At 41.4% G+C, this 21,817-nt stretch overlaps 2 protein-coding genes across 6 annotated transcripts in view; one reads left to right on the forward strand and one right to left on the reverse strand.

Moving 5' to 3' along the window:
• Nucleotides 1-8,541, forward strand: part of DNM3 (dynamin 3) — a 649,041-nt gene extending 640,500 nt beyond the window's left edge. For 2 of the 4 annotated variants that reach the window (XM_027564824.1, XM_027564826.1), the window contains 2 exons: nucleotides 6,812-6,856; nucleotides 7,961-8,541. In XM_027564824.1, the coding sequence (XP_027420625.1) occupies nucleotides 6,812-6,833 (22 nt within the window). In that variant the 3' untranslated portion in view covers nucleotides 6,834-6,856; nucleotides 7,961-8,541. The remainder of the gene's footprint in view (nucleotides 1-6,811; nucleotides 6,857-7,960) is intronic. The other 2 variants (XM_027564820.1, XM_027564823.1) reach the window with 1 other exon arrangement.
• Nucleotides 8,542-19,289: 10,748 nt separating this feature from the next.
• On the reverse strand, nucleotides 19,290-21,780 carry PIGC (phosphatidylinositol glycan anchor biosynthesis class C). 2 transcript variants are annotated; one of them, XM_027564830.1, is made up of 2 exons: nucleotides 21,702-21,780; nucleotides 19,290-20,685 (listed from the first exon to the last, which is right to left on the reverse strand). In XM_027564830.1, exon 2 carries the CDS (start codon nucleotides 20,465-20,467, stop codon nucleotides 19,574-19,576), a length of 894 nt encoding a protein of 297 aa, XP_027420631.1. In that variant the 5' UTR covers nucleotides 20,468-20,685; nucleotides 21,702-21,780; the 3' UTR covers nucleotides 19,290-19,573. The 2 variants fall into 2 exon arrangements, with proteins under 2 accessions (XP_027420631.1, XP_027420632.1); XM_027564831.1 differs by having other exon boundaries at nucleotides 21,476-21,709.
• Nucleotides 21,781-21,817: the final 37 nt, after the last annotated feature.

A 21,817-nucleotide genomic window follows, 5' to 3' on the forward strand; every position in this document is an offset into this window, starting at 1 on the left:
CATTTGTCACCTTTGGCTTTTGCTCTGGGTTTATAACCCCACAGTTTCCTTGTCTCAGCTGTCTCATCTTGTGTGTGCCTTTTTGTTTTATTTTACTTCTAAGCTATTTCTAATAGAACCCAGCCTCTCTCCTGGAATTTCAGCATCATGTTGGAAAATATTTTCACTTTACTGCAGTACTGTGTCATGTGATCAGTATTAATCCCATTTCCCAAAGGGTTTGCATCCTGTTAAAAGGAGATGTCAATTTAAGTGAAGTCACAAGCTCTAGGATGTGCAGAGTTTAGAGGACAGCGTTCATATCAGGTCTTTAGATGGGAATGTCACTTACTGAGCTTTCTAAGTATTCCCCATACGCTTCAGGTCTTTCGTGTAACTGCCCCCTGATTCCTCCAATGTTGCCTGAACAACAGATGCAGCTCCATCATGTCTAGTATAATAAAACATACAGTGATTTTAGGATTTTGAAAAATAAACTGTGTGTTTATTTGATGGGTCAATCTATTTTATTGTCACATGCTAAATCTTGCATGCTTATTGACTAATTGGACCTGCCATCAACTCAGTTGTGGACAGATGATTGAAATAGTATTGATTTAGAACAGATATATTACATTTTCAGATGTCATCTACCAAAATGACTCCTTGAATATTGCTTCTAGCTGTAGTCTGTAACATAGAAGAGCAGTAGGGTCTGTTTAATTAGCAAATTGCCTACTTGTTCAGATAATAACATTGTTCCAAAACATGATAATAAAACCAAGTTCCTGTGATATAACTATAAGCCTTCTGACTTTAGAATTAAAGAGTAGTCATATATATTCATTTTATGACTTTTTAGTATAGACTGTAGCCATAATTCTCAAGTATGAAATGGGACCTAATACCAGTATGTGACAAATGTTGATGTTTCTGTGTACACACATACTTTCTATGCATGTGTCTCTATACAGACTATGTGTATAGTATATACATAGTAAATTTGTGTAAGTACATGTATTTTGTGCCCTTTTGGGCAAGTAGGTTTAAAATTACTTGTTAAAATGCCACGAGCATGAATGTGATTGTATGTGTATCGTGTATATATGTATATGTATGGGTGTAAATATGTATACATGTGCTTTGTATGTGTGAGTATGAATTATTTTTTAAACTATGCTAATACAGGAGTTAGCCTTAGAGTATCTGCCATAATACGTGATAATAGTGGTTCATTTCCCAAACATACATGAGATGTACAAAATTTTTTTGTATTGTATTCATTCTGAGAGGCACAAGGCTCAGAATTTCCATGACAACATGGTAGAATAACATCTGCAGGCAAAAAAAATAATAATAATTTACAGACATTTACATCTAAATTCACAACATTGCTCTTAAAGAAGAAATTATCTTTGCCAATATAGCTAGCTCATAGTAAGTGTAAGATCTGTAAACCTACCTTTAAGATCGCTGATAGAGTTATAAAAATTATTCTTAGATTGCTGAGCTGAATCTTTTAAAGCTAAGTTGGTCTATATAGTCATCTTTATCTCTATTGTAAATGTCAAAATTTTAGAGGGATCTAGCAGTATAATAATACAAGTAGTGGATTTTTCTGAGTAAATTGCTTAAAATGCAGGGAAGAAGTTATGTAATACCTCAAAGGCAAGTCATCCATTCACTTTTTCAGGTAGACGTTTTTCATTTGTCGGACAGTATAATTATTTGAAATTGACAGGAATCTCCTTAACGTTGAGAATAAAGCTTAAATAGTAGGTCTTTGAACTATGGAACTCGATGAAAGAAGATAATATTTGAGACTCAAGCCATGAGTTTTATATTGTTTCACCAAGAGGGCTGAAAGCTATGAACTCAGAGTTTAATGTGAATGAGGCTGTTGATAGTTTCCAAGAAACAGTTATTGGTTCACTAGATCGCTCATTCCTTTCTCAAAAGCTCAAGTGTGTCTTTTAGATAATCTTCAGTCATCCTGTCTAGTTGGTATGTTTAACATTATGTGGTGTTCTGTATTGTGAAATTTTAAGATTTTGAAGCATATGTTGTATATGCATTGCTATCTGTATATATGTGTAAGAATGTTGGTATATATGAGAACAAAAGACAGGGAACTCAAGGAAGAATCTCCTGTTTGTCTTAAGACCTGTTCATACTGGTATGTTGGTGAGACTTCTCACCTGTCTGGGCTTCCCTGGTGGCTCAGACAGTAAAGAACCCGACAGCAATATGGGAGACCTGGGTTGGGAAGATCCCCTGGAGAAGGGAATGGCAACCCACTCCAGTATTCTTGCCTGGAGAATTCCATGGACAGAGAAATCTGGCAGGCTTCAGTCCATGGGGTCGCAAAGAGTCAGACATGACTGAGCGACTTTCACACACACACACACACACACACACACACACACACTCACCTCTGTGGTCTGAGGTTTTACACATGGCTCAGCTCAAGGCTTCATTTCTTTTTTTATTTTTACCCTCTGATTTCTTAATGTAATGTTTTTTAAATTACTGTAAAATTATTCTGTCTAATCTCTTGCATTGTCTATTGTCAATTTGATAAAAATGATCCTTCCCAATCAGAAATTCCACCATTACTTGATTTGTTTAATTTCATATGTATAGCCTTTGTTTTGCTTACCTATGTTTCTTTTCTCTCCCTTTTCAAAATCAAACTTGTTTTTTTTTGCTTTTTTATATTAAGAAGGAGTGTACAGAAGCAAAATCTTGCCTTTTATGTCAATTCTTTATTTGAGCCAGAATACTTTCCACTGTCAGAATCCTGAAAAAGCATTTTTCAGGATTTCTTAATGCTGATATATATGGATGGACTCTGTGAATGGACATTTTGAAGCAACTTCCTTTAAATCCTGTATCATTCTAGAAGGTCATGTGTACCTGTTGTGAAAATGTGAAGCTGTACTACTGAACCTGAAATAAATGATAACATTTGAAGGACTCCCTCTTCCTCATTCTTGTATATATTTGAGTCATGTCTTTGCTTATCGGTAAGATCTGACTTGTAAATACTTAGAACTCTTTTTAATCCAATTGTCCCAGAATTACCAGTATGGAGAATGATAGCATTTGACATTAGTGTCATTAATTTGGGGAAGAATGAGATTTTTAAAGGGAGCAAGTTGAACAAATCAAAGGCAGGAGAGTGGGAAACATTTTTACTGACTTGAAGTCATTGTTTTACTAAGTTAAAGAAGGACACAAACCTTCGGCTGCTGGAGCGTGCAAAGTGACACTTGCCAGGAAGCACCGCGACACTTAGCTATTGAAAAGGAAGTGATTCTGAAAATCTAGGTCTACAGAAGGCATTTCTTACAGAAAGTAATTGAGCTTCTGACTCAACAGTTGACCTCCATTGTTTACTCATGGTGTGTTGATGGGAGAAGTTACCACTTTTCATTTCCCCGGTAGTAAGAAAATGGAAGAGTGTTCAGTAGTTACACATGTCCTTATCCCAGCTGAATTTCCAGAGAATAGAGAAAGACTCTTTGTAAGAAGGGAATGGGAGGGGAGAAATTTTGATTTACTTTCCCTTTGTATTTAGGATAGACTCCTTGTGGAAAGATGAATTGGAAAGACTGTTGGGTTAATTCACACTTTCCTGTTGTAATTTCTTTCTCATGTCTATACATGTTCTGTGAGAGGATCCATTAGTGTCTTCAGAGGAAGCCTCTTAATGGAAGAGAGAGTCAGGATGTGAATCCTGCTGTGCCCTTGTGTTGTGCAAGCCTTACTGCATGATTCTTATTCAGAATTGTTCCTGACAGAAATACCCAAACCGAAGGACCTTATTGTAACTGTTTGGCAGATTTCCATTTGTATTTTTAAAATAGTTCTGACATCAATGTAAATATCTGCCCAATTAGTTTTCAAGATTCTTGTTTTTCTGCTGGAATCTTTAAATCTAATCCTGAGAAGTACTCATTTCATCACACACCTGACATTGCCCCTTTTAAGACCATTTCTTGGAGTTCTTTCACACTGAGGCAGCCTGATACTTAGTGCATGCAAGAGATGTTGGCTAAAACTACAACTTTAATTGGAGTTTCCCAAAGTCCACTCCATGAGATTTTAATGTTTTACACATTCATACACCAAGACCCTCTCGATTAAATATACTTGGGAAAAGATGACTAAAAATTAAAGGTTTATTTACTAGAAGACTCTACAGAAGCTCTCATATCAGATTACAGGGCTAGTGTCTCCATGTTTCTCACATTTATTTTAACATCAATGCTTTGTTCATAGAGCATCTATGAACTATACTACAGGACTAGTGTTCTGAGGTACATGCCTTAGGAAGCACTGTTTTAGTGGCTTTAGGCCAGGTTCAGTTCAGTTCAGTCGCTCAGTTGTGTCCGACTCTTTGCAACCCCATGAACCGCAGCACACCAGGCCTCTGTATCCATCACCAAATGCCAGAGTCTACCCAAACCCATGTCCATTGAGTCCGTGATGCCATCCAACCATCTCATCCTCTGCCGTCCCCTTCTCCTCCTGCCCTCAATCTTTCCCATCATCAGGGTCTTCTCAAATGAGTCAGCTCTTCGCCTCAGGCAAATGCATTGAGTGAGATTATCCCAGTACAGACCATCACTAACACAAAGTTGGGTGGTAAAATGTCATCGTAACCAGAGATCCCAATTTAGGACCATCCTCCTGGTATTCTGGTGCTTTGTCACAGTGGGGTCTGAGACCCAACCAGGTAGGTCACATAGGAGCAGGAGACCTGAAAGCAGATAGCGACAGACATGCCATGAGTCCTAGGGAGCCTTGTGGAGAACTCAGAACGTTTTCAATATGACTTTGACTCTCTCACTCCAAAGTGAGAGAAAATACTGAAGGCTTGGGAAAGTGAAACAAGAAAGGCAATAAGAACAGGCCTTCTTCTCAATGCTTCTCTGATGATCTCCACTTTTAAGTCAACTTAGATCTCTCCCTTCACAAGAATACACTGGGAGTCATGTAATTACCTGAGAAAGGTATACTGAGCCGAGTCCCAGTATTTTCAGCAAATGCCTTCAAGCATTTCAGCATTGGGTTAAGTAACATAGAGCAGCAGTCCACAGCCTTTTTGGTTCCAGGGATTGGTTTCCTGGAAGACAATTTTTCCACTCCTTTGAATTAATTACATTACCCCTAATGCTTGTGAAGGGAGAGATCAAAGTTGACTTAAAAGTGGAGATCATCAGAGAAACATTGAGAACACCTGTTCTTACTGCCTTTCTTGTCTCACTTTCCCAAGCCGTCAGGCTCACCCACTTCTCAGGGATGTGAAGTTATCTAAGTGATGGGCAAAGGAAACAAGCAGAGCATGTTTTGTGAGATTGTAACAGAAGAGAACAAAGTTATAAGGAAGGCCTTTCCAGGGCTCTTGCCAGAGGAATGTCACCATAAGAACAGATTGCAGCATTGAGGCAGATCCAAGAGAATGTGGGTAATTCATCATTCTTAGGAATAATGGGGTCTTTTATGTATATATGAATTATGCCCATGTTCCACACACAGGTTTTCCTGCCCCTCTACTTCCTGTTTTGGCCAAACGATTCTCTGAAGTTATTTTCAGAAAACTTAAGGAGGTATAACCTGAAATGATCATCTTGACTAGGGAGAATTTGCTTGTACAGTGAATGCTGGCATGATGAGCTTTCAAAAGTGCTAGCAACTCAGTATCCCCACTCAGTAGTCCAAACTCAATACTTCAAGTTTCAACTGTTAGAAGTGGCAACAATAGAAAGTTCCTTTGTTGCCCTTCATATAAAAAGCCCCAGTATTTTCAGCAAATGCCTTCAAGCATTTCAGCATTGTGTTAAGTAACACAGAGCAGCAGTCCTCAGCCTTTTTGGCTCCAGGGATGGGTTTCGTGGAAGACAGTTTTTCCACTGACCAGGGCAGAGGTTCAGGGGGTGGGGATGATTTCAGGATGATTCAAATGCATTACATTTATTGTGCACTTTATTTCTAATTATTATTACTTCAGCTCAGTCTCAGATCATCAGTCATTATATCCCCAGAGGTTGGAAATCCCTGATATAGAAAATTCTGGAAAAAGTAAAAAAAAAAAAATTGCCAAGATCCATAATAGAAGTAGCTCTGAGCCAATGTATGGTGTCATCACCAAGGATGTGTTTTTGGCAACAAGTAGAAAGTTAGATACAGGATGAGTGAAGAGGAAAGAAAAGAGCTAAGGGGATAAATGTATACACATTTCTCCGGTGGTTGAAGCAAACATTCTAGCTGTTCATGAAATATATTCCAAGACATAAAGCTTCTGACCCTGTTTCTGGACTAGAACACCAAACTCAAACAGGAAGGCGCTTTGGCATATGCTGACAAAATGTCCCTTCAGCACTGTGGACTTGCTGTTCAGTTTAATGGCTCACCTCCCCACCCTGCTGAGGTCATTAAAGTGTTCTAAAGCCCCTTCAGAACTCAAAAATAGTTTCTGTTTGCTGGGCAGGTGATAAATCTCACCAAGCCTGACAGGAATTTAATTACACTTTCTTCACAAAAACACTAGGGATACCCATTACCTGGATCTCTAAAGCTAAAGGCTTGCAGACCCCCCACAGTTGAAAGGTTAGGGACCCATAATAAGTTCTTCATCATATAAATGGATGGGAGGCCTCCTTAAGTGCAGCCAGCTTAAATTGGACCAAAGAAAAATTGGTCTTGGACTTTAGGAAAGGTAAGATCATTTTTCACTGTTGCTAAGAAATACCCCCTTCAGCTTGGCTGCATTAACATTTTATAGAAGATGAAAAAGAAGTTTGTTTTTGTTTTTGTTTTTTTGTAGACCTCCTTGCTCCACTCACTGAAGTGTTACAGAAGTAAGATGGAAGTGAGTATGTTGTTGAACACCTGGACGAGTAGCCAAAAAGAAGTCCCACAGGGAGCGGGGTACTGAACTAACCTCGCAGTTGTATGGCTTGCTGTAATGTTGAGCTCATTACCAGTTGAGTTAGAAGGAGGAAATTAAACATAGACTTTTGCAGGAAACCCATGGGAAAGCTTCCTGGCCTGCTGTTGTCCTACTTACAGAGCTGCGCCTTGCTGTGTAGCCTTTACTGCATCTTCTCTACCAGCCCATCATCCAGAGGCTGACGTCAAAACTAACCACTTCTCTGGACCCTTCTTTCACAACCAGTGAACCTGACAAGATGCAAGCCAGGCTAGGGATACAGAGAAAGAGCCAGCAAACCAAATTTCACTTACCCTGGACCCAGTTCAGAATAAATCAGAGCTTCAGTTGCACCTAACTCAGAGTCAAAGAGAAATTTTACAAAATCCTCACGTCACCATGAACCAGATGTAGCCTCCAAGTTTGCCTGGGCCTAGAAAGGCTATCACATCAGGATTTTCACCTGCAGGAAATTCTCATTTACCAACCCTTTTCTCCAAGATTGACCCCTGATATTTTCCACCTTGTGATTACATTGCTCATCTGATCTCTCGCTGCCTTCTACTGTCCCTCAGCTTAAAAAAAATTTCCCCTGTCATACTGCTCTATCAACTCCCTCTCCCCCTATGGAGATTTCACAACATTTATTGAAATCTTTGAAAATAACTGAATGTCACAAAATCAGGGTTGGGAAACAAATACTCAAGTTATAAAGGTATGTGGCTCTGGTACTATTTCCAGTTTTCCTGAATATGATTGCATGAATATCATTCCATGGTACAAAATAATATGGGTTTGGAGTAGGCTCAAATGTCTCATACCTAGCACATGACTGGTAGCCAGGAAACATCCCAGGAGCTGCTTACTATGCCACGTGATCTCTCATTTCCCTTGCATGTCTGCATGTTTTTTGTCTGATTTAAATTTGATTTTTGTGGGATTATTTTTGCATGCTCTTATTTGGATTTGTTTTCTGGTTTAAACATTGTTTTCTTCCTCCGCATCTGTGTTTTTCTTTTTATTATTTTGTTTTGTTTTCACTAGGCGACCCCCTCCTGCAGTTCCTGGACGACCATCCTAACCCCCATCATTCATCTCCTTTTGTGTCCAACAACATGTCTGTCTGTGGTATTTAAAAGCCTTTCATTTGCACTGTATGTCATATGTACAGAAAAACTTCTATTTTTGATCCATGTCTATAATAAAAACAAAGTTTATTCTATATAAAAAATGAAATGTGTTCTGTTTCTTTTTCTAAAGAAGATCCAAGTTAAAATAGGAGTTTGTTTCAACTAAAACCAGGTATGGTGAAAAATACATAATTTGACCTGCAAAGGAGCTTCAATTGAAAATGACTGATTTTAAGTTCTTAAAGCATTGTGATTTAGGATGATATTTGGTGGACAATAGTAATCGATCTTCAGTTGAAATGTCTGTCCAATAGAAGAGTGAAAGATGAAGCAAAAATCCTGGGTGTCTAGAAAAGACACAGAGAACCGAATAAATTCAGTCTGCTCCCAGGAATCTCCCAGTGACATTTTGCACTAAGACATTTTGGAGGAGGAAAAGGGGACAACAGAGGATGAGATGGTTGGATGGCATCACCGACTCAATGGACATGAGTTTGAGCAAGCTCCTGGAGCTGGTGATGGACCATGCTGCGATTCATGGGGTCACAAAGAGTCAGACACAACTGAGCGACTGGACTGAACTGAAGCAACTGAACTGAACTGAACTGAAAAAATGAAGACATTTTTTCCTATTTTCATTGTTTTTTAGGTGATAAAGTACATAAGATTATGTTAGATTATGGGAGAAATTTTTGGTCTGAAACATGTAAACCTCATATATTCTATTTGGCAAGTTCAGGGGAAAAAACACATCATTCGAGTAAAAGTACAAGGCAAAGAAATGTTGCCACATTGAGAAGATTACTAATGATGTCAGTAAAGTACTGGAAGAACAAAATCTTTATGAGTTTTCAGGAAGAGAACTTTTTTTATACCTTAATCCTCAAATGATAATTTCAACTCTGAAATTTTAAGCTATCATTAAAAACTAATCCCAAAGACTTACCCAAATAAAATGATTATTATTAACACACTATTGACCAGGAGATTTTTGTAGAAACTAATGTCTGTGGCTGGTGATTTGTTATATAAATGACTGTTGAAATACTCAGGACAATAATGCTTGTGTAACAAAAGATGAATTAATATGTCTGTGGTCAATAAGTTGTTAAGGTAACATAGTTTATCCTGCCAAATATGTGATCTGAAGCCTTCCACTAAAGGCTTGAGATTTAATTCAGAGTTTTCCTTTTGAATATTTATTTGGTCTATGTTCGAGTTTTAAAGGATCTCCTCTTGGATCACTTCTCCATGTGCCTTGCTTTAGCACATGAAGAAAGAAACTACAGGATGGGAAAGTAAAACACTGTTGATCAGGACTCGGTGTTCCACTCACTTCCTGGCTGACCTAGACAAGCACTGGCAAGGAGAGGCAGCTCAGATGTGGGCAAGAACCACCTCGGTACAGCAACGAGGACCCTCACTACCAATGTCCTTTCTCTGGGCCATAAAAATCTTTTTCAAGCACTACATGCTCCTCCCCAAAATGCAAAACCAGCTTATCTCTCAGGTGAAAATTTTCATCTTGCATGTTAATACATCACTGTGTATTTGCATCACAGGTCCAGTGACTGAGAGTTAGAAGCGCTGGTGACTAAGGAAATTCAAAGACACCAAAGCAGAGGGTCAACCAAAGCTCAACTTTACCTCCAAGTGACTGAACTGATGCAGACTACCACACAGCTTGCAGTCTGTTGCCCTTCCTTTCACCTTCAGTCTAGACATTTTAACTTTTTAAATCAGTATTCTTATCGTGTAACATTCTCATTTGATAGCATTCTCATCCCAACAGACCCAGAGTTCCTGGGTTATATCATACCACCTCCCCAAATACAAACAGAGGTTGTCAACAGGAAGGAAAACCTCAATTCATTTCTTTTTTTAAGTGTTTGGTATTTTTCCACCCTCTGAAATTTGAACTTGTTTCTATGTGCAATGTTATACCATTTAGATGTTTAAAACTTAGATTGATCTGATGACCATGAGAACATAAAGCTGAAGTCGTAGTTGAATGAAATGATTCCGTGGCAATCCTAATCCATCTCTTCAACCAACAGGTATGGCCCCATCCTCACATTAGACTGGTGAGAAGAAAGGGGACTGACGGGATGGGGTGGTGGGGGTGGGAAGAAGCCTGGAGTAAAATTAAACTATTCAGAGGTTTGTTCATATTTCTTTATTGTTCCTACCATTTCTGTGTTTTATAGTATACCCTTGCTCAGCTCTCCCTCCCTCCTCACCCCTCAATATTGGATAGAGAGCTGAAGAAGTACAGTTCTTCAGAGTTGAATCAGGATCTTTGGGAGAAATAAACTATTATATTTTTAATACATATTCTTAAGTATTCCCATCCCTTTATATATCAAACATTCCTTGAATTTATAAGAATGTCCTAGTTACTGGGAATATCAGATACATTAATAGGATAAAAGTAGCGGACAAAATAGGGAAATAAGAAATTCTAATATAAGCTATGACAGGAAAAACTTTTGGACTTTTTTCCAGGGAGAACTGTTACTGACTTCCATGCTAAAGCAACTATTTGAGTCCTAGAATCAGATTATCCACTTGACCCAAAGCCTGCCAGCATTCTAGAATGTGGTGATTTTGACCTCTGACAAAAAAATAACAGAACTCATTTCAGCCAATCAGAAACCAAACTTTTCATTTCTCATGGAATAGTATAATAGACTCTAAATCATGTTAAGTGTGGGTTGAGAAAGACATAGTGGGATTGAAACTGAAGCAGTCTGTTGTTAACTTTGCTTTGGCTTCTAACAAGAAGGCTTTAGATTCAGAAGGTGTCCTGCATTGGTCTTCCACTGGACGCAGTGAGAGGAGTGAGAGTCCTCCAGCCTCTAGCTAGAAACTCGCAGACCACGCAAGAGATGGAGAAAAGAGAACTAAAGGTAGGGAAAAGAAAAAAAAAAACACAAAACTTGCCATACTCTCCTTAGAGATTTCCACTGGTAATATATGTCTGTAAGCCTTGGGAGCCACATGTACATTGAAGCATTTTTCAGCAAACATCCTCAAAGTTGAGAGCCAAGAGGAGATAAGGAGATAACCTCAGCTGTTCACATACAAACATGGACACCTTCAGTGGGTTTGGAGCTTGGACCTTTCAGTCCCCTTCATCCCTGAGTTTGAAAAATACTGTACTTGACAACATCTGTTTTATAACTCAGCACTAAGTATAATTTTTTTTAAACTCAGAAAATTGATATTGGAATCTTTAGTCCAGTTCCATAAGATTCTGAAATAAATCTTTGCAACTGTGAATCCATTTCAAAGACATGAACCTCATCCACAGAGAGAAAAGATAGCTAAAAAAGAAGAAAACCTCTATTGCCCTTTATAATCCTATAGAATCTATATCTGAATAAATCAGATGGAGCTCAAATGCCACCACACCCCTGTATGTTCCTCATTTAAATGGACACACTAGCTGCCTTCATTACCATAATATACACCTGTTTTTTAAAAAAAACTTTTTATTTTGTATTGGGGTATAACCAATTCACAAATGTTGTGAGTTTCAGGTAACTAGCACAGGGACTCGGTCATGCATATACCTGTATCCATTCTCCCCCAAACTTCCGTCCCATCCAGGCTACCACGTAACATTGAGCAGAGTTCCTTGTGCTAGACGGTAGGTCCTTGTTGGCTATCTGTTTTAAATATAGCAGTATGTACATCTCCAACCCAAACTCCTTAATTATCCCTTCCTCCTGTCCTTTTCCCCCAATAAGTTCATTCTCTAAGTCTTTGAGCCTCTTTTTTTGTTTTGTAAGTAAGTCCATTTGAATATACATCTGTATTTTGATTTTTGATTTTTTTAATACTATAAATTACTATCAGATCACAGTACTGTCAACATTTAAGATTGGATCAGGTGGTAGGTTGTTGGATGAGTCAACGCTATAAACTGCTACTCTCATGCTTTTTTTTAATCAAATCACATTTTACAGTACTCCTTATCAGGTCCTGATCTCACCACAGTTCACATCTTCCGTGATCCTCTTGAGCGGGCACACAGTAAAGACAGTCTTAGCAAGCCCCAGGGTCCAAAGAGACTTACGATCCTCAAGAGCGTAACACTGAAGTGGGTCCTCCCTCTCAAAACAGCTGCTAACAAAGGATATTTTTGAAGCTCCGTATAACCCAATGGAAAAACAAGTCTTTCAGATTCTTAAGGGCTCACTTTTCATCCTCCTCTCTGTGACTGTATTCTAGAGGCAGCAAAGAGAAGTTAGTGCCAAGGAGACTGTTCTTCCTCCTGCTGCTTTTTTCTCTTTTAAAGACAGAAACATATTCAGCCTCAAACACAAAAGCTGCCTGGGGCCTAAAGATCTGTTTATTTTGCAGCTTATAAAGAGCAGGAGACCCGCAGTATTCTCACTGACCAGAGTCCAAGTGTTCTTGGGCTCTGCAAAAGGCCCCGGGGCCGTCCTGTAAGTGAGCTGGGAAAAGCAGAAGCAGCCCCCTTAGCTGGGGAAAGCTAGCTTTTCGGGGCCTGAGGGGACAGTACCCCTCGACCTCAGCTCTGGTAAATGTGCTCCACCACCCCTGCAAAAGTACAGTCAAGGGACTGGAGAGCTAGTCTGTTAGGGCACAAGACCTCACTCAGGCTGATCCTGAAACCCAGGTGCCAACCGCTGCTGGATGATGACAGAAAAGGCCATGCCTTTCTAAGGCTCTTCCTCGGGCACTCTTACCCCTGTATCATACTACGGGCGAGATGGCACCTGTACCATGGTGTTGCTAGGCCCCTGGCGCCCAGCAGATGTTGGCCTGTGGGGAAGCAGAGCCTCCCTTATCTCTGGGGAGTCTTCCTGTTAATCACAGTAACAGATCTGGGAAGAAAAGGGCTTTTTGATTTGGCTGGTGATTGCTATTGTTCCCTAAGTAAATGAGCCAAAGTTAATTGCACCTGTGAGCTGTAAAACCCTAAGCCAAAAGCAGTGGGCTGGTAAGCTAGCTCATTCCTACAGAACCTCAGCCATTTTTCCTCCACCTCTGGCTGCAGCTAAGCTAGCCAGAGCCCTGTCAGTGGTCCGAGGAGCCGCCCTCCTCAGTCCTGATGGTTCCCAGGACCTTGATCAAACCCTGGCTCTCACTTCAGCCCTGGTCACTTTCCCCAAAATCAAACTTTCTCTAGAAATGGCATGGCCCCATTGTTAGAAGTTTGCATGGTTCTCAGGAAATTAGTCATTAGCGCCCCACAAGGCTCTGGTCCATATGTTCATTTATCTACCAACCTTCAGTTCTTTCTCCTTTATCTCCTGATGATTTTAGCTCCTGTTTCACTGTCATTCTCCTGTCTTAATTCTTGGAGATTTCCACCTACCTGTAGGTACACCTTCCAACACCCCACTTCCATCTCACTTCTCATTTCCTTGGACTTCACTTCTCCAATATCGTTGCCCTCCCCCCACCTCAGCTATTCACTTCCAAAGTCACAACCTTGTCTTTATCTTTTCTTCAGCCTTTACTTCCTGGCTTTCAGACCCCTTGAACTTCCAATCCATAGAACTTTGCCCTGTCCTTCATCTCCATTTTTCACCCTTCTTGAGGTTCATTCTCCTTCTTACTCAATTTAAATTCCATGGCCAATCATTATAATCATGCCCATGTATAATTACTATTCTCCCTTGCCCTTCTCTCAGTCTGATTAATCACCATCCTGGGTAAATTCAACTCCCCATCTGCTCTAGTTTGCACTCATGTAGCTATACAAGGTCAGCAAAACACACACACACACACACCCAACTTCACTTTAAATTCATGACTACCAGTCTCAAGTGAGCCCTTCCTTACTACTGCTGGGCATTTATACTAAGCATCCCTAGTTCATCCACTCCCCCAGTGTCACAAACTGTTTCATATCCCCTCATTCCATCAGTTCCCCTCACTCTCACATCCCAGCTGATTCTTTGCCTCCTACTTCCCTGAGAAAAGTGAAGCAATCAGAAAAGAACATCCACAGATTCCCATCACCTCATCTGTCCACTAGCCATCTACCCACTTACCTGCATCTGTATCTACACGTCGCGCCTTCCCACTTGTTCCCAGAGACCAACTCTTCTTCTCTTCCTGAAGCCAGTCCCTCCCCTGTGCTCACTTGCTCAAGAACATGACCTCAGCAGTTAATTCTCCCCTTTCTCACATCAACTATTACTTTCTACTGTTTCATTTCCATCAATATACAAACATTCTCCCATCTTAAAAAAACAAAACAAAACATTTTCTTTGCCCTCACCTCCCCTTTCAGTTTCTGTCCTATTTCCTGGTTCCCTTTTGATGCAAAACTTCCAGAGAGTTGCCTGTACTTGCTGATCCAATTTCTCTTCTCTTGTTCTCTTAAACTTACTTCAAATAGGTTTCTATTCTCACCACTCCACAAATATATATATATTAAGGGACACCAATCACCTCCTCCTTGATAAATCCAGTCATCAGTGCTCAGTCCTTGCTTTCTTGATTTTTCAGATTTTGATCTAATCACAGTTGACCATCCCCTCTTCCTGAATCATTTGCACTTGGTTTCCAGGATTCTAAACTCTGGATCTTCCTCCTGCCTCAGTCGTTGTGCTTTCCAAATCTTTTTGTTTATTCTTCTCTCCAACATTTCACTTTGGATGTCTTAGTCCTCTTCTATATGAAATTCCTTCCTAGTGATTTCATCCAGTCACACAGCATTAAATGCCATTTATATACCAGCAAACCTTAAATTTCTATCTTCATCCCATACATCGCTCCTGAAATTCAAACTCATATCCCCAACTCCTGACTCAGCATTTCATCTTGGGTGTCTACATTTCATACATGTCTACATGCCCCAAACTGAACTCCTGACCCTCCTCCCCAGAATCTTTACCCATATCTCCTGGACCCCCATCTCAATGGATGCCATCTCCATCTTTCAATTTGCTCAGGCCAAAAACCTCGAGTCATTTATGATTCTTCTCTTGTGTTCATGCCGTCCATCTAACATACTAGGAAGCTTTTGACTGTACTTGCAAACTATATCCAGAAGGTGACTGTTTTCCACCACTTCCTCTGCTATCACTGTGGTTTGCGGCACCATCATATCCCCTGCTTGGATTAATATCAGAGCCTCCTCTAATGCTTTCTGCTTCTACTCTTGCCCCACAGCATCCAGAATGAGCCTAGTCTCCCACATTCCCTCTCTGGCCTCCTCTTCTGCTCTCCTCATTCACTTCATTTCGGCCACTCCTGGCTATTCCCCAAACACATCATGCCGCCTTCTGCCTCTGCAGCGGCTCCTCCCTCTGCCTGGAATGCTCTTCCCCTGAGACCGTGGATAATTCCCTCACTTCCTTCCAAACCTTTGGTTAAATGTTACCTTTTCTGTGAGACCTACCCAGACCCCCTTATTGAATTCCATTGCTACTTTTTCCTTTTTTGCTCAATAGCATTTATTACCTTCTGCTTATGTTTATCATGTCTCCTCTTGCTAGAATGTATGCTTCACTAGGTCAAGGAACTTTGTCTGTTTTACTCCTATGTAGGTGTATCTCAGGCAGACAGAACAAGCGGTATCTGTCATATAGATAGTGTTCAGTATCTGTTGAATGAATACATTTCTAAGGTTAAACATCATAAAATGTGAATGGTAGAAGTGAATAGAGGTGGGCCTAGGTGGACAATAAATGTTTTAATAAATAGATATTGGGGGAAGAGAATAAGGGATAAAGAGGGACTTGATAAAGCATTAAAAGCAACAGCCTACCAGTTAGCCCTGGATGCATTTCAAGACTTACATTGAATTTCATTATAAAAAGGAGTATCAATAACTTCCACAAGATGGCACTATGTCCCAGGCCTGTTTTCCTGCATTCGAAGTTTGAAATATTGTAAAACTGTGTGACTGGTGCCCTCTGCTGGCTTGCTTTTGTTTTTGTTTTTTGACTTTGAGCCTTTGGTTTAAAGATGTTAAGTGATGGGCTCTATATACTTCCTTGAACATGCTGTGTGAATTCTTAAATCCGTAATTTAAGCCAGCTGCCCAAAAGCACACTCAAAAGTTTATACTGGCACAGCATACAGGCATAACACTGGTACCAGTTTGATTGCCACAGAGAACCACTGTGGTGTGGGGACACTCAGATCCACGCACAGCATTCTAGCTACATACCAGTCACGCATCACACCACAAAATCCAGCACACCTGCTGCCCTGTGGCTCTACCTCTCCTTGGTCCTTCCATCTCGACTACAATCCCTGGTACCATTTTGGAAGGATGGGCAAAACTGCCTTCCCATCCCTCTACCCTTGCTCTAGCTTGCCACCCTCCCACCTTACTTATAACTTACGGTAACAAGAAACAGAGCTGCGAGAAAGGAGTACAGCTTCTTATATAAATATTTGACAGGTTGGGCTTAATTGGAGGATAATTACAAGGATTTTTATTCCAATGCTACTCTTCCCTTCTGCCCCCCACTACCCACCCACATACACACACCATAATTAATATTCCCTGGAAAGTTAAATCATTAATATCCTACTTGGACCCTTTCAGTGTGGTATAAATTTAGAAGGCTGATTAGACTACATACTTAAGTGATGAGTAACTTTCTCAGGAATTATCACATTAGGGCCTGTTGGTCATTAAGCAGGCCAGCACCCCTGTGCCAGCAGCAGCCCAAAGAAGCTGCCATATATGAGCTCATCACCCTTCAGGTAGCAATGCCTAAGGGCTTGGGATTTCTGAACATGTCCTTACAAGACATTTATAGCTTTTTTATTTGCACTCCCCGCCCCCCAAATTTTTGGATCCCATCTATATCCCTGGCTTGTGAAACTTTTTGGACTTACATGTAGAACGTTTATAAAATTTTTTGTCTTAAATTTTCTGTTCAAAGGTGTCTCTCCTATAAGGGCTCCCCCAGTGGTTCTGTAGCAAAGAATCCACCTAACAATACAAGAGACATGGCAGGAGACGCAGGGTCAGGAAGATCCCCTGGAGAAGGAAATGGCAACCCACTCCAGTATTCTCACCTGGAAAATCCCATGGACAGAGAGGAGCCTGGTGGGCTACAGTCCATAGGGTAGCAAAAGAGTTGGACATGACTTAAGAGACTAAACAACAAAAACCCTCCTATATAAGGCATGAACATTCACTTTCGTCACTAACAGTTTTATAGGCAATGACTGGATCTCTTTTAAGCCTTTCTTGGAGGCTGTGGTGGTTCTATTCTCTAATCTGGTTTCATAGGCCAGCCTCCTTTCCCTCAGATTCCTACCATTTTGGTTATTCCAGTTATCCTTCTGTGATCCTTTTCTAATTGCACTATAGCCTGGTTGTGAGGCCACCGACTCTATACAAAAAATTCCAAACACAAAAGTGCTGGATACTGTTTATATCTCAATAACCTCCTCGATAATGCCCAGAATTCTGAGCCAGTGTCCTCCAGATACTACATATGGAACTAAGCAGTTCGCTTGGGTGTACCACCTCAGGCACCTCGAACTTAAAATGTCCCATTCTTATCTATTTCTAAACCTGTTCTCACTTCTGTTTTCTTATGGTATAGTTATTAGAAACACAAACATCCACTCAAGGCGGAAGCCCTCCCAGTCATCCTCTTCCCCTTCTACCTTCCAACATGAATTCACCAAGTTCTAAAAATCTCTCGTCAGAACCCTCACCTCCTTTGCCCACTGTCACCACCCTTAGTCTAGACTCTCATTTTTCACTATTGCCACAAATGCTCCCCATGCTCAGCCTCTGTAATTCAGCATGAACAATGCTATTAGAATTTCACACACCATGAAGTGTTAGGTGTGAATCCTAGATCCCTTTTTTTTTTAAACAAAAAACTTATTTTCATTGGAAGATAACTGCTTTACAACATCGTGTTGGTTTCTACCACACATCAGCATTAATCAGCCGTAGATGGACATATGTCCCCTCCCCCTTGCATCTCCCTCTCACCTCAGGTGGGAAGCCTATATTCCTTTCCAAAAGCTCCTTCACTTGCCATTGACTCCAAGATCCAATAATTCAACGTACTCACCACTCTCAGACCTCAACTTCTCTGCCCGCAGCCCATCTATTCTGCACTCCCCTCCACTGCCAAGAGGTATCAAGCCCTGTGCGCCTGGACATATACTCATCCTTCTACCCACAGATACCTCTTTTCTATCTGAATTGAATCTGCTGCCCCACCCTGTACCCTAATAGCCAACCCACGACACCCCATCCCCTGCCACCTCCCCTCTGAACTACAGCCACAAGACTGAACAGGATCAGGCCTTGGGTAATTCCAAATATTAGACAGTATGACAGCTGAACATGACAGCACAGGCACGTCAATTCACCCCACTGAGGAAGTATTCTTCAGAGTGATTCAAATCTGTGGAACTTTCTGCTCACCAACACGATGCAGTTGCTATGTGAGTTCCCTCAAGTTGATCATCAGAAACCCATTCAGATAAGGAAAATATATTAAGACATTAAAAAAAAATTTTTTTTACTTGATGTTTGGCAGAAACCAACACAATATTGTAAAGCAATTATCAAAAGTAAATTTAAAAACAATTTATACAACTCTTATTACATTCCACCACTATCCCCTATCTTGTTTCTGATGTGGACTATATAACAATCATGAGCCAATTCTGGTCAGTCAAGGCATGCAGAGTAGTGGTTACCTTGTTTGGACAGGGTATGCTCTCCCAGTTTTCCAGCTGCCATTAGTCACACGAAGCATGCCAGCTCCACTTGCTCAGCCCAGGTATTGCTGACCTGGGCTAAAGGCCTTTGCCACTTTGTCTCCCAAACCATTTTTTTGCTTGCTGAAATCCCAACCTACCCTCCAGGACTAAAGCTCAAGTGCTGTCTCCTCTAAAAAACATTTCATTACTCCAGCTCTCTTTGCCCTCCAGCCTCTTTGAATTCCCCCAACATTCTGCTTGTGTATTATGATACATCATACTCCCCTTGAAGTTAGTTAGTGGCATACAGGCTTCATTAAGAACTAAGTGGAAATTCTGAGTCAAGGTTAAGTGATCAATTCTGTGATCTTCGGCAACAAAACTGGACATATTATCCAGGGTTCTAGCATTTGAGCTGTAGATAAATAACAGAGCCTGCATTTGGTATACTGAGAAAGGTCGAGAGAAGTGACTTTACATGCACACACATACACAAATTCTCACTCTCCATGTCCCTACTGTATGCCTTCTGCTTACAGAAAAATCATGAGACAGCTTGATGTGTTGTTATTTTTTTAATAAATAGAAACCACACCACTTCATTTGTTACAGAGAAGAATTAGAGGCAATAATTTGAGGGCCCCACAAAGCTTTTTCATCTATACGATAACAGAAAGGATAATCACCTTCACCACCCAAGCCTTTTGTTAACATTTTCTTTTGATCTCTGATCTCCCACCCACATCAGCGTGCCACTTCCAGAATGAACTCTGCCTTCAAATCTTCTACTAGTTGGAAGGCTGATCTATCAGCTTGTCTTAGTAACAGAATGGAGGTCCCCAACTCAGCTGAGGAACCTGGACAAATCTTCTTTGATTTCAGCCTCATCCCAAGGCCCATGAATGTTTTCTTTAAAAAGCTGCAGGCGAATGAGGTAGAAAGGACAGAGACATGAGATGGAAATCAGCAGAAGGGCAAAGAGTATGGCTCCCACAGCACTGATGGACAGCAGGCCTCCTAAGGCTGAGAATGCAAAGAGCAGCGTGACCCCCACATAGCTGCGGGGTGTACATGCCTTCAGTTTCTTCTGTAACATGGGCCACAGGGCAAAAATCTGGATGGCAAACGTCACCATGATGAAGGCATGGAGGGATCGGGGCAGGCGGGAGGCAAGGCAGACAGAAGCAAAGATGGCCATGTTCAAGGACAGTGTGCTGGATACAATGGCAGCATTGGCACCATAGTCAAAGAAGATGAGGTGACCTAACAGCATGAAGACTGCCATGGCATAGATGGTGTCAGTGCTGACAGACTCTGTCAGGGTCTTCAGCACCGGCGAAAAGCCATAGGTGAAAGTAATGAAGACTAGGGCACTCTTCAAGTCAGCCCACCGGGTCCGCCCACTCTTCTTCCGTCCTTCACCTCCGTCAATGAAATCAAACAAAACATAGCCAATCAGTGAAGAAGCCAGGCCGGTCCCAAAAAGCCACTGAGGGGCCAGAAGACCCTCATCCATATACCACCAGATAACCACAAAGACACAGACACTGCACAGCTGCTGTATCACCACACTGGACTCAAACACCACAGCCCAATATTGGTATTTCCGGGCATAGATGTTTTTCCGGAGCTCTTCAAGGAACCTCCGATCCACGTAGTTATCAGGAAAGGGCTGTCGCTCATACAAGACCTTCTGCCACCTGACCTCTTTGGTGTTAGCTACAGGCTGGGCACACATTATCCTTTCGCTCAAACTCAGGCGACTTCAATCTCCCTTGCAGAAGTCCATGTGGTTCTCGTTCTTTATAAAGTTTTGAAGTAAGACTTCTCTGGAAATTCCATGCTGAGTTGTGGTTTATATTGTATTGACCTTCCCTTGCTTTCAAAGGCAGCGACCCAGGCTAGGCCTACAGTAGATGAGTTTGTTCTCTGAGGCAGGACAATGCAGCTAAGTTCCTACAAAAAGAGAGACTATGAATCTATGAAAGGTCAAGGGTAGGACTTAGCTAAAATCATATCAACTTGGTTCGTTAGAAGCCTGAACAAAATATACGTGGTAACCATCTTATACTATAGATATGAAAACTTCATTTCAGATTTTACAGTGTAATTCTTTTTCAGCTGTTGCTTATCCAGTGCCTACTATGTCCTGAGCCTTTGAAGCTTCTTCCATTTAATCTCCACAACCTTGCAAGTTAGTGTCAGTCCCACTGTATCTAGTAAAACAGCTGAGATTCAAACAGTGGTAAATAGTGGAGCCAGATTCAAACCAAAGTTCGGCCCAAAAGCCTGTACCTCTAAACCAGTTCTTAACTCAGGGGTTCACACACCCCTGAGGTCTATCGATGATCTCCAAGACCATTCAAAACCCTCCCTGTTAATGCATATTTGTTGCTGTGATTTATGCAAATTTCTAGGACTAGAATCCAAGTTTTTATTGGGTTCTCAAAGGCATCTGTTACTTAAAAAAAGTAGAAAAGAAGCAAGTTACCGGTCTATAAGGAAAGGTAAACCTCACAATACGGAAAGATACGAGCTCTATGGTTTGTTTAACCAAAAGCAAAGATTCAAGATTCTTAATCCCTTAATTGAGCTTAACATCCTTTAAAGAGCTATCATCCTACTCATTAACGGCGAAACTCGGGAGGATCGAAGATAATGATCCCCTTTCCACAAAGGGAAAACTAAGAGTCAAAAATACCAAGGTCATCCAGCAAGACTGAGAAGAAAATTCTTATTGCCCGACCTTATTTCTTCCAAGGAAACCACGGTAGGGTCCGAGGCGCCGAAAAGGGCAACGTCCACCCAAAGGGTGGGGGACAGGGCCGGGTGGGGTGTCCCCGGGGGCGCCCCACTCCCCCTCCTGGGCCTCCCCCGCCCGCCGCCGCCGCCGCCGCCGCCCTTCACCCGCATCGGGCCTGCGGGAGATGGCGGAGGAGGCCCGGAAACACTGACTCCCAATCGGAACCCACCTGCCCGCGAGTTCCTAGGGGTGCGCGGCCGGGGAAGGGCGGCCGCCCGCCTCCTTCCCCATCCGGGGCGCCGGGGTCGTGTCGATGGCTGAGCACTTCCGGGGCCGCCACAACCT

Source organism: Bos indicus x Bos taurus, chromosome 16, assembly GCF_003369695.1.
Source record: "Bos indicus x Bos taurus breed Angus x Brahman F1 hybrid chromosome 16, Bos_hybrid_MaternalHap_v2.0, whole genome shotgun sequence".
NCBI classification, from domain to species: Eukaryota; Metazoa; Chordata; class Mammalia; order Artiodactyla; family Bovidae; genus Bos; species Bos indicus x Bos taurus.